Source organism: Epinephelus lanceolatus, chromosome 19, assembly GCF_041903045.1.
Source record: "Epinephelus lanceolatus isolate andai-2023 chromosome 19, ASM4190304v1, whole genome shotgun sequence".
Lineage (NCBI taxonomy): Eukaryota > Metazoa > Chordata > Actinopteri > Perciformes > Serranidae > Epinephelus > Epinephelus lanceolatus.
Window position 1 is genome coordinate 3,481,965 of NC_135752.1, and position 13,036 is coordinate 3,495,000.

General features: G+C 41.7%; 1 protein-coding gene across 1 annotated transcript in view; it reads right to left on the reverse strand.

Annotated features, from left to right (window-relative positions):
* The window catches only part of pip5kl1 (phosphatidylinositol-4-phosphate 5-kinase-like 1), a 62,635-nt gene extending 49,768 nt beyond the window's left edge, over window positions 1-12,867 (reverse strand). The window contains exons 1-4 of the mRNA XM_033646512.2: window positions 12,660-12,867; window positions 6,780-6,830; window positions 5,755-5,909; window positions 5,184-5,308 (exon numbers count right to left, since the gene is read on the reverse strand). Coding sequence (XP_033502403.2) covers window positions 5,184-5,308; window positions 5,755-5,909; window positions 6,780-6,830; window positions 12,660-12,842 — 514 coding nt within the window. The 5' untranslated portion in view covers window positions 12,843-12,867. The remainder of the gene's footprint in view (window positions 1-5,183; window positions 5,309-5,754; window positions 5,910-6,779; window positions 6,831-12,659) is intronic.
* Window positions 12,868-13,036: the final 169 nt, after the last annotated feature.

Below are 13,036 nucleotides of genomic sequence, written 5' to 3' on the forward strand. Positions count from 1 at the left end.
TTCACTCTAGGAGCTCTTGTTGCATTTTGCAGTGGTGTGGTGAGTGCCATCATTGGTTCTTCACCGCTGTCTATCTGTCCTCCACCAGCGGTCAAACACCACGCACCATAAATGCTCATTATTTTGGTAAAAGACAAATTAACAGTCTCATACCGATTTTTCTGTGGTTTATGGCGCCTGGTGTTTCACCTCTGGCAGAGCTCAGCCCTAGCTCTTACACATGCACATAGGAGCGCAGCTTTGTAAATAAAATCACAGCTGATGACATAGCACTGGATACACGGGGGCTGAAGCCTATCCCAGCTGACATTGGACGAGAGGCAGGGTACACCCTGGACAGGTCGCCAGACTATCACAGGGCTGACACACAGAGACAGACAACCATTCACGCTCACATTCACACCTACAGACAATTTAGAGTTATCAATTAACCTAGTCCTCAATCTGCATGTTTTTGGACTGTGGGAGGAAGCTGGAGTGCCCGGAGAGAACCCACGCTGACACGGGGAGAACATGCAAACTCCGCACAGAAGGGCTCCCACGCCCGGGATCGAACTGGCAACCCTCTTGCTGTGAGGCGACAGTGCTAACCACCACAACACCGTGCCGCCCTGAATACTTTTTTTACCACTGAATATAAATAATACCAATTTGTCATTTCTTGCATTAAAGGAATATATAACCCACAATATGACCATTTATGTATCAATTAGTCATCGAGTCTGGCTTTGAGGAGAGCACAGATGAGCTTTTGCCTGATATTAGATGTAACTGTCAACTTGACACTGCATCCACTCTAGACTCACAAGTCAGTCTTTAGACGCTTTGCTTAACTAAAGACTGATGTCTTTCTCCCTGATTTTGTGTTTAGATGGGCGGATACAATTTCAGAGTTTAAAAAAACTCCCTACGTTGCAGAACCAATAGTAAATCCGCAGGGCAGTCCTTTGGTTGCTCGCTGAACTCTTGTGCTCGTAAACATAGTCTGACTGCGTTTAAAGTTTTAAACAAAGTCGCTGTAAGTCCTTCATTTTTACAGTCTTGTGGACTGAGCACACGTTTGATAAAACGGAGTTAAATCTCTTGGCATCCATTTTCAAGCTCTCTGTGTGTTTGTTTCCTTGCGGATGAGAAAAAGGGGAGCACGCATTTCCAGGAGGGCGTGTCCTTTTCAAAAATGCAAACACTTTAGAAAGGAGTGTCCCCAGACTATCAGAAGGCGGAGATCTCTGATTGTCTGGTGGCGAGACTACATCTACTCTAACCGACTCCTATGGAGGAGGAGGTTTCGATTTTCTCTAACCTAGCACTTAGAGACCAACATATGTGTCTGAATGGGTCTGCAACATTGCACGCCTGTGGTAGGCAGATACGCCAGATTTGCTGCTAAGGATACAGATGGTGGCTCTGGCCCGAGGGCAAGGGTCATGACAAGGTTGTGGTAGACCTTTAAAGTGGGTCAAGTACAACAATTTCAAGTTCAACAAGTTCTATGTTTTTACATGATAAATAAATGTATTTTTATCATTTAAACACTTTTCAACTTGCCATCCCCTGCAGGTATTGTGAAATGGTTCAGTCCATCTGACAGATGGAGTCAGGTGTGCGATGTGCAGAAATCCCAAGTGCTGTTAATGTAAACACATGAGGCAGACAGCAGACTAACTAGACAGGTCAGAATGCCTCACCAAAAATAAGGGACCACTAAAGGAAAAGTCAGGGTACAGAGAAAACAAGACAATGAAAGCAGCAGAAAGGCTGTGGACAAATGTCTGAAAGCAGCATCTGGAGCAACCAATGGAGCGTACCCTTGTCTACTGGATGCGTTTCTGGAGCGCCGTGCCATGTAGCAGAGCCGCATGCTCACACATGGGAACTGCAAAATCACGCGATAAAAAGCACCATTCACTCCCAAAACTCCTGCAATTTCACACCACGTCTTCTCTTTTCTGTTTTTATCCTTGTAGAAAGGATGTGTGGTGTCATACAAAATACTATGGTTTTCCACTTAAACTATGAGTTTCTCCTCGTCCATCTTTCCTTGGACCCTCGCACTGGCTGACAACTTGTGCGACAGGATGTGACGTGATTTTTAAAAAAAATTGAGAGTTTTCAATCTGTAGTCCATGCATTGTGTTGTATTTTGAAATTTACCCAATGCTGTGTGTGTTTCGTTTCCAGTTTGGTGCGATCTGAGCTATGTGGCTTGATGTGCTATGGACGCTGAAAAATAGACCTTGCGCGTATCTTTAACGAAGCAGAGCGCCATGGCGCTTGTGGGACGCTCCAGAGATGCTGCGCGGCGCACGCTGTGGAAATGAAGCTACTCACTAGAATGGGCGCATATCTGCTATGAGCTGCGCGGCGCAGACAGAGTATGTGGAAAGTGGGGGTCAGTTTTAAAGCTACAGTGAAGACACTAATATCATATTAAACATGAGGACCTAAGGCATCCATTGGTACAAACCAACCAAAAGGAACATTGTCATTTTTCAAAATGGCGTATTTAAATAGTCCTCCATACTGGGGTCCCTGAACAGTATTGGAATTACCTAAATTGGGTATAAACTGAAAGTTGAAACCATTTACTCTTTACAATATTTCCGTTTTGCACACAAATTGACCTGCTGGTGGACACCAGCTGTGAGGGAGGTCGTCAGACTGAAGAAAGGGGTCTCCTGAAGCAGCAGACAGAAGGATGGCCAGAAGGGCTGCAGCTGTGGCAGTCACTGAAGTAAAAACCCGGGTGTGGGAGGACTTCGCAGAGGCTATGGAGATTGATGGATAGTGTAACGGACAGGGTGATGTGATTTTATGGAAATGGATGCTGTTACTGTTAAGAATGTGTTCAGCTACAGCAAAAAGTCTGTTACGGTAGGTAGTGGTTTTCCATAATCTCAGTGAACGTCTCACTCCCAGCAGACTCATGTGTTTTAGACGCTGTGAAGCCTGTCAGTCAATACTGGCACCTATGCTAGTGACCTGTGTGAGATACCAACCTGTGATTGGCAGAGGCTTGAGAAGAGGATCACTGTTATGCCTGTTTTGTGTGTGTGTGTGTGTGTGTGTGTGTGTGTGTGTGTGTAAGCTAGGAGGGGGAGTTGTTAGTTAGCCGCTAATGAGGGAAGACACTGTTATAAGCAGACAGGTTTGTTATTTTGCCGTCGGTTACGGCCCACAGTAACCTGTGTAAGGTTAAGAAATAAAGAACCAGCAAACGAGTACAATATTTTCCCTGTAATAGGCTATATGTTCCTGAGACATTAATCTGTTAGAGAGTAATGTTGTTTAAAAAAAAAAAATAAAGAAAAAGGTAAAGCTTAAAAAAGATCCGTGGCTTTTGATGAAAGATCCAAGGCTCAAGTCCTGAGAGCACAGCCCTCCCGCCACCTATGTCGGGGGGTCTTGTGGGGGGTACTGCAGGACTATGGAGTACCTGGCTCGCTGCTACGAGCCGTCCGGTCCCCATATGACCAAAGTGAGAACTGTGTCATATACTTGGGGTGATGTCAGACACATTCTCAGTGGGTGTTGGCCTCTGCCTGTTTGTGATATTCATGGACAGGATCTCAAGGCGAAGCCGGAGGAAGGGGTTTCAGTTTGGGGACCTAAGAATTGCATTTCTTCTTTTTGCAGATGATGTGGTTGTCTTGGTTTCATCACACCTTGATCTCCAGCATGCACTGAGGCGGTTTGCAGCCAAGTGTGAAGCGGTCAGCAGAGTCAGCACCTCCAAATCTGAGGCCATGGTTCTCTGCCAGAAACTGGTGGAGGGTAGACTGGAACGTGAGATGGATCAGTGGTTTGGTGCGGCTTCTGCAGTGATGCAGGCGCTGTGCCGGAACGTCATGGTGAAGAGGGAGCTGAGCCAGAAGGCGAGGCTTTCGATTTACTGGTCCATCTACATCCCAACCCTTAACTGCCGTCATTAGCTCTGGGTAGTGACCAAAAGAATGAGATCTTGAATACAAGCGGCTGAAATGAGTTTCCTCCGTGAGGTGGCTGGGCTCAGCCTTAGAGACAGGGCAAGGAGCTCGGACATCTGGAGGGAGCTTGGAGTAGAGCCACTGCTCCTTTGCGTTGAAAGGGGTCAGTTAAGGTGGTTCAGGCATCTGATCAGGATGCCTCCTGGACACCTCCCGTTGGAGGTGTTTTGGGTACGTCCCACTGGTAGGAGGCCCAGGGGCCAAACCAGAACATGCTGGAGGGGTTACATATCTCATCTGGCCTGGGCACACCTTGGGATCCCCCAGGAGGAGCTGGAAAGCGTTGCTGGGCAGAGGGACGTCTGGGGTGCTTTGGTCTGCTGCCCCCACGACTCGGCCCGGCATAAGTGGAAGGATATAGATAGATAAATGGATGAATGGATGTTGGGCCATTAAATATAAATATCTAAATATCTATGGTGTGCTGATAACATGTTTTTTATAGTTAACAGCGTAAACTATGGTAAACCAGCGGTGTGGTCTTTTGAACACAGAAAACTGCGGCTGCACTGCACAGCAGGTGTTTTCCATTAGCTGCTGTTTGAGGATTGATGTGGTGTGCGGTCAGAAGTGCAACATGCAACATTAAGGTTTTCAGTCCATAGAGAGCAGTTCAGCTCTCTATGGCCTCTTTTCTGACCTCATTCTCCACATCACATGTGAAAACATGACACTATCAAACACCCTGTCTCAAAATAAATGTATCTATGATATAATATTACATATATAAACCAATATTAATACTAGGGCTGCAACTAAGAAGTTTTTGTTTTTTCACTATAGATTTGTCAATTTATTTTTTATTTTTTGGTTAATTGATTAGTTTTTTGGTCTATGAAATGTCAGAAAATGGTGAAAAATGTTGATCAGTGTTTCCCAAAACATCCTCAAATGTCTTGTTTTGGCCACAACCCATAGAAAGTCAGTTTGCTGCCATAGAGTAGTGAAGAAAACAGAAAATATTTACATATAAAAAGCTGGCATCAGAGAATTTAACTTTTTTTAATTAATCAAATAATTATCCAATTATCAAATTAGTTGACAATTAATTAATACAATGTTTGTAACAGGAAAAACTAAAACATCTATATTTCAGTTAGTTAGTTAGTTAGTTAGTACTGTACTTTGTTTAGATATCTGGGCCAAATACAATTTGTTACTGTTTGTAATTGCGTGTGTGTGTGTGTGTGTGTGTACCTAAGAACTTGACCAGCAGTGAATGGGGGTATTTCTTCAGATGTTCCATGTAGATCTTCAGGTTGGCCAGAAGGAATTTGATTTCCCTTTTGTTTTGGGTCTTCAAAAAGAAGCGTTTATCATTTCTAGAAGTTCAAAAGTACAGATTAAGTAGATTTCTATCCTATCAATATTACAACATGCCACACTCTGACCATTTATAATGAAAAGTTATTATTCTGATCCTTTACTTTGTCAAAACTTTACTGGTTCCTTAAACAAAGTGCTTGACATCATTGTTAGCTGCAACAACTTGCTTTCTTAAACTGTGAGATAATAGAGACAGGTTTTGCCCACCTAAGTACGCATCTGTCATTAAGTTTGTGTGAACTGAGTAATTCCTGTGCAAGGTGTTAGGTTTACAGCTAAGGTTTCAATGAGGCTGGGTCTACAGTTAAGGTTAAAGATACATCAAGGGCTTGCAGTTTGTAAATAGGATCTCAGTCCCAATAAATGTTCATTTAAAGGCAGATGAAAACAGAGACACAATCATGTTTGTGTATGAGTTAACAGCTGGTGTGTGATGACTCACGTCAAGAAGAAGTCGGCCTTGCTCTTGGAGTTACTGATGAATTGGAGGTAGCAGTTTTCAGAGCAGAGCGACTGCTGATACTCTTGCTCAGTCATTCCTAAAGAGCCACGCAGGCTGGCAAACACTGGGCCAGCAAACGTCTCCATTGTAAAATCCTACACACACTCGCGCGCACACACACACACACACACACACACACACACACACACACATAGACATGCAACTTCAAATTTAGGTGAAAGCATTCAAAACAGTAATTAATTTGAGTCCTGTTAGTTAATGAGATACTGTAATACTTCAATTAAATGCCTAGTCCCAATCAAACGCCCAGTCCCTTTTACTATCCTGGTGTTGTGACACATTTTAACAAATAAACGCCTGTCTCAGTTGGACGCCTGGTCTGGTTGCCAAGCAGTTCATTTTTACAGAAGTTCTTGGATGTATAAAACCAGGTTGTTGGCTACCCACTTAGGCTAATGTTAGTTAGCTGCTTTGATCAGGCATACAAATATAACCATGACCACCAAAGAACACTGTAATTCACTACAAGTATGGTAAACAAGAGAGACCAAACTAGAGGTGACTCCCTTCCCCTTAAGTGGTCAGAAAATAAGAATATGTGTCTATTCCTCAGTTACCCAGTAAGTTATTTATTTTCCTTTAGTCTGTAAGGGTCCAGCAATCAAAAGAATCAAAAGTGTTTTTATGAAAATTAATCCAGGTGAATATTGTTTTAATGGGATACAGTGGTGTTGTGTTGGTATGCAAGGTGCCATAACCCAAATGAGTGACTTAAAATTAATATGTCATTTGAAGCCTACATTTTATACAAATAATATACATACTGGTTTAAATAAACAATTGGATTGTATTTCCCATCTTTGCTAAGCAACAATTTTGTCTGAAATGAATCAAAGGCCTGTCCCAAGTAGACTGCTGTCCCAAATATAAGCCTGTTGAGTTCAGTGATTTAAGCAAATAATAGCCCAGGCTACCACTTGAAGTTTTACAGTATATCCACCTACCTTATGTATCTGAGTGACCTCTAATTTGAAGTCAGTATCTGACAGTTCATTCTAGAGGGGGAGGAAGAGAAAAGATGTGATTAAGAATAAGAACATCTATCTATCTATCTATCTATTATACACTGTATAATATATAATATAGTATTGATGAGCACACAAGCACATTGTTTTGCATTTTGGGTTTTGCATTATGGATTAAAACACCAGTATTTCTTCAATGTATTAGCCTTCAATCCACATACAATCCATTCTTATTTTTGAAATATTAATACAGGAATACATAACTCACATATGAAACCAAATGAACCTTAACCGAACTGATCTGGACGCTGGAGTACACATCTAGTTCAAAAGACTGGATAGAGCAACTCTTCCAAGAGTATGTGGACACTGCTTCTTATTAGTGGGTTTAACTGTCTCAGCCACACTCACTGCTAACAGGAACATAAAGACTAAGGGAGATATTTACTCCAAATTTTTGGCAATATTTCAGGCACTAAGCAGCCAAATTGTCAGAAATCAGTTCAGGAATGACCAAAAGCGGGATAACACAATGAATTAAAGACACCAGGCAGGAAACGGAGCAGGGGTCTTCTTTCCTCTTATATCTTAATTTGTATACTAGTCAGTAAGGGGGACATTTCTTTATCTGCAACAAACTCAGTCTGCACTGACATTCAGCTTAACAAAGCACACTTGAACAGTTTGTATTTATATGCTCACCACAACCACTATCAAATTGAACCGAAATGAAACTGAGTGAGACTTAAACCACACTTTCGTCACACTGACACTTTATCTCTTTCTCACGTCCAGAACATCAATACTACAATTTATCCCTTTTTCACTTGAACTGGATAGCAAATATTTAAGGCACAGGCATCTATGTGTAGCACAACTTTATACGTTTTGACTTTACACGTTTTTAAACATGCATTCAAATACAGTTGAACAGCTCAAACACAGCAATTGAACTATCAGAGCTGGACTTGGTAGGAAAGGGTTAAGGCAGCGCTGGAAGCTGCATCAAGCTTGGCAAGCGTGCAGTTTCATGCATCCGTCAGCTGCACACACTCACGCACACACAACAGTTCCACACGTGGACGACCCAAACACCTTTATAAAACACTGTCAGTCCGTCAGAGGTCAAAGTCAGTCCACTGGATATTGTCTTGTGTATTGGTAGATTATCAGATGTGAAATTTATTTATTTCACTCTTGGAGATGTTGACTCGGGCTGTGCTTATGTGTATATACCCGTCCATGCTGGCTTCCACTACTCCCTTTGCCAGTCGTGGCTCATACGGGGGAACCCTGAAAAGGTTGGGGTACCCTCAATCTTGCCACATAAATCTCTTTCAATATCTCCAATGCCAATTTCATTCATGTGCCTAATTGACTATTTAAAAACACAGTTTGTTTATCCTGTCAGGTTCCCCACGTCTCTTTGAGGATTATGTAGTTATGAATCTATTCTAATGCATAGATTATTTATGCCCTTCTAGAGACTGAAATAACTATTCAGAGTCACACAGTCAGTGCAATTGTAACCTTCGTGTTTTCTTACAGTCTGGTCACCTGCCATCCAACTGCTTCTCCTCTCTAGTGATTTTCATAAAAATAATAGATTATCCTGAAATCTGTCGAGTAATCACTCTTCAGAGCTCTTAAAAGGAGTGCCTAGGATAACAGACTGAGGGGACTCTTACCGGGTTCTCTGACCTTTCAGATCTCCACTCTGCTCCAAAGTGAGCACGCATCCCCAATTTCAGCCTTGACTCCAGCTTTACTGGCGAGTCCACACACAGCTAAGAGCCAAGCAATGCAGGCACAACAACAACAACAACAACAATATATGCCGGCACACGGCTGGCCTTAAACACTTCTCTGCTGCCAGCCTCCAGGCCTCCCCGGGGGAAATGACCCTGCTAGCCTTATACACTTCTCTACTGTCAGCCTCTGGGTCCATACTTGGTCAACTGTTCAGCTGCCCTTAACACAGATTACAGTCCAATCTCTAATTAGACTGTCGCTCACACTTAAGGCATATGTTTCAATATGAATTTTCGCAATGCAACACTCTGCAATGCCAGCAGCCACACATGTGCACGAGTTGTTGGCTGCAACCGATCCCCGTCATACACAGGCTCTTTGTTTTGAGAGAGCCTAAAAGCTCAGCCACGTCTCAGTTTAATCAGTGAGAATATACGTCTCCTACCTTTAGGTTTGCCAGCATGTAGCTTTCATCTGCATTCATATGAGACTAAACCCAAGTGTATCACTCCTCGATTTGATATGTAATTTGTTTTCTGAGTCACCAGCGAGTTAAAAATCTGAACACGAAAGGAAACAAATGACCTTCATTTATTGGAAGGATTTTTCTCTCTTTTTCTCTGTTATTTCCCTCATAAACTTGTATTATGAATACAATCAAAGTCAGAGAGTCTGTCTGTCAGCAAGAAACACTTTTTACATCACTGACCCTCATTTTCATTCAGTCATACTGAGGCTGGTCAGTCCTGAGCGTCGGGTTGATGAGTTACAGAATTTTAATTTTCCCTGAAACGTTTGGCCTAATAAATCATTTCCAGTGTTCAAAAGACACCATAACTATATTCTGGGTTATTAAATAGTAAATTCACCATCAAGAATATTAATGATCAATTGTTAGACAAAGAGAAAACATTGCTGCTCTGCTACTGATGCTATATCTGTATTTTATCATTAGATATGTATAACATTGTGTGTGCAGACACAAACTCCATCAAAAGTTTCTATAGCTGTTAATAAAGCCTCCTGACAGCTGATCCAGCTGTAATCAGCTGCCACTGTCATCAGAAACAGATGTCGCTTCACATGATGCTTCAATGGAAAAGACATCTCATTTATCTAAAGACATATTTCCTCATTTCTTCTCTCACCCTGCATCTCACCCCTATGTCTTATGAGATGCAAGTGAGGGAAACGTGGATGCAATATCAGGTATTGGTATAAACCCTCTGGTAACAGGGAAGGACTAATGAGACTGGTGGAAGACAAGTGTGACAGAAAAAAGGCAGGAAAACACACAAAGACAGAAAATAAAACTTGACATGACACATGAGGAGAGAATCTGAATAACATAAAACAATGAAGAACACAAACAGAAAACCCCAAAACGAATTCCATTAGATATCCTGTATATAAACGAAAACCAGGATCATGACATCCTTATTCACTCAAGGACTGCAGGTTTTACGCAGGTAAAATGGCGAAAGAACATCAATGGTGAAAATTTTGTGTTTGGACACATACAACATGTTGTTGAGGTGCAAACTATGGGAGGGAGAATGGAAATTTATATAAATAGCCACTGCACTGATTTATCACTGCCAACTGTTCACTGCAGCAGTATGGACAAGTTAAAATGCCTACATAAAGTAAAATGTATGAAATAAATGAAGTGAAACACAATACACATTGTTATTTGTATTTTCTTTTTATGTATGCATTTACTGTGTCATAATTACATGAAAACAGATGGTAAATGACAGTTGTTAAGCTTTTTATGTGACATGAATTTTCCATGACACATTAAGATCAAATTGCAACACAAAAAAAAAGTGAAGAGATGCACTGCCTTTCAGCAAAGGTCAGCAAGAACCTGCCAGTGATAAATGCAAAGCAGCGTCATTTGTTTTCAAGAGGATGTGTGAGGGAGCGTTTTCTTTTTTTGAGATGGATATTGAAGTTATATTCCCTTCGTCTGCACCACGGCCTCTCTGTTGTTGTCTGACTTCACTCTGTTGAGTTTGTGTGTGTGTGTGTGTGTGTGTGTGTGTGTGCGTGCACGCTGTGAGGAGGTGGTCAGCCCTGACATGCAGAGAGCAACTCATTTCTGAATTTCGAAAATGAATAAATAAATAAAGCAATCGGCCTAATCATGTATGTACAAAATGCTATAAGGCTACTTTACCTGTTCTGAAGACATGATGATCGCGCATTACACGGCCAGCTTCAGGAAGTTCACCGGTATCATTGGCTTGTCAACAAATGCACGCGCAGAAAGATTTTTGTGACAGTTGTAACAGACAATACTGTTTAGCACTCTCACTCAATACTGGACCAACTTCAAAAACTGTTTCCATTATTCAGTCAGACAATCTTGGGATAAAAGGATCCTGGTATGAAATTACCAAAGTTACCCTTTAAGATCCCTTTAAGTCTTCTGCTCTGACAGATAAATCACCAAAATACTTCACAAAAGTCCACAGGCCTCAGCATGGCAGTTAAATTGATGGTGAGCCCAGTTACAGTGCAGTATTCAAAAAAACAATGGCTGGACAGCAGCGTTATTTGTCAATAGGAGCAGCTCATTTGGAGCAAACACAGAAAACAGGCACTATGAATAGAATTTAATTCACCTCAGCTTACTAACTCCATTTCAAAATGGCCAGTGATGAATAAACAATATGCATCCATATGTCTTCCCCAAAAAGATGCATGTGGTACCACTTTGCCTTTGCACTTTGCCTTTGCCATTCAATCTGCCTCAACTTGTTGGTTTTCTCAAAATCATTTGATCAAATGTCAACGCAAACCACTGTAACACAGTACTTAAGACAATAATCCAATCTTTTTTCATAATCTTAACAAAGACACAAAGACAACCACACAAAGGGTGATAATGTGGGTGCACTGTGTGGGAGAGATGGAATGCAACAGAGAAAAGAAATGAAGATGAGTAAGCTTTGCTCATATATCTCAATCTCTGTGTGAAAATGTTTTTTTTATATCAATGAAAACCAAAAGTTCAAAGGACATCTACTGTATATTCCTATAAAGGGTATGATGAACAGATCAATATTACATTAATTTGTTGTGTATTTTAGTGTGTTTGTGATTTGGGCCCAAGCACAAAGGTGCCAGGGCCCAATGGTCCCTTGCACTGAAATTGAGAGGAACCTTGAAGAATTTATTTTGTAAAAATGATCGTGCTACTGGGCAATTGCATGTTTGAGGGCCTTAGGAAACTGGCATACACATCAGAACTGGCAAAAACTCCAAAGTTCTGTAATCTCAGAGCTTGGGCATGGCCTGCAGGCTTCACAGTGCCCCCAAACGCACACCAGGGTTGTAATTAAGTTTCTTCATCTTCAATAGTATAGAAAATTTTGCCCAAGAGGAAGTCAGCCATCTTGGATTTTGTGCATTAATTTTCATTACATGAACAAATTTTAAGGACTTTTGGATGCACAAAAGCTCTCGAAATGTTGCACCCATGTTCAAATTAATAATTATTTCAATGTGGTGGTGCAATTAGGCTCGCGAGTGGTGTGTTGGCTCTATTGCTCCAGGTCTGAAGACATCTATATTCCTATATTGACTAATAGTCATAGTGCCACCTACTGACAGCAGGGAGTCAGCTTTAGGTGACAAAGACAAAACAATTTGCATGGTGAGGTCTACACATGATATACAGCAGCATGACGTATAATTAGTGTGTATTCTCTGGCGCCACAAGCAGGACACAGCATCTAACTCCTGTGCACAGCCGTTTCAATCGGCAACCTGCCAGTACCCCTGATATGTGCAAAGATGTGAGGGCCTGTTTATCACTGCATGCAGCTTTAACTTTGCTTTTATCTTTTCACTGGAGTAGTCTAACAGCTATTTTGTTTTCAATGTATTCAATTTGGCTAAATTTTCTTTGAAACTTGCATTGTGTTTCAAATGCACAGACTTATACACTCTTACAGTAAAACTGAAGCCCTGTCTGTAATCTTATGACCCGTGAATACTATACTTTAATCTGAATACTAAGTGGGTAGATTTTAAATATTATGTATGTATGTGCATGCATTAGTGATAAAAATGGTGCCTCTGCTAACCCATACTCACTGTAGGTGCATTGTCAATGGTGTTTTGGGTAGCTGCCGCCAATCCCTCCTTCATCATGCAGGTCAGGCTGTAGAACTCGTGCTGCTGATCAATCTCAAACAAGCCCAGAAGCTTCCACTGCTGCCTCAAACCTCCCCACCTCCTCCTCTTCACCGTGTTTGAGCCCTGATGGTGACCTGACATCCCCAGGCCACCTGCAGCTGCTGACATCTCCATCTGAGACACAGAAAAATACACAAATCCAAATGTAATGACTGCTGTCCAATCACCTGACACTTTACTGTAAACACAGAGGAGGTTTTCAAAGATCTGCCAAAAAGAAATCAAAGACTTAAAAGAAGCCAGAGAGGCCAGAGACAAACACAAAAGACAGCTGA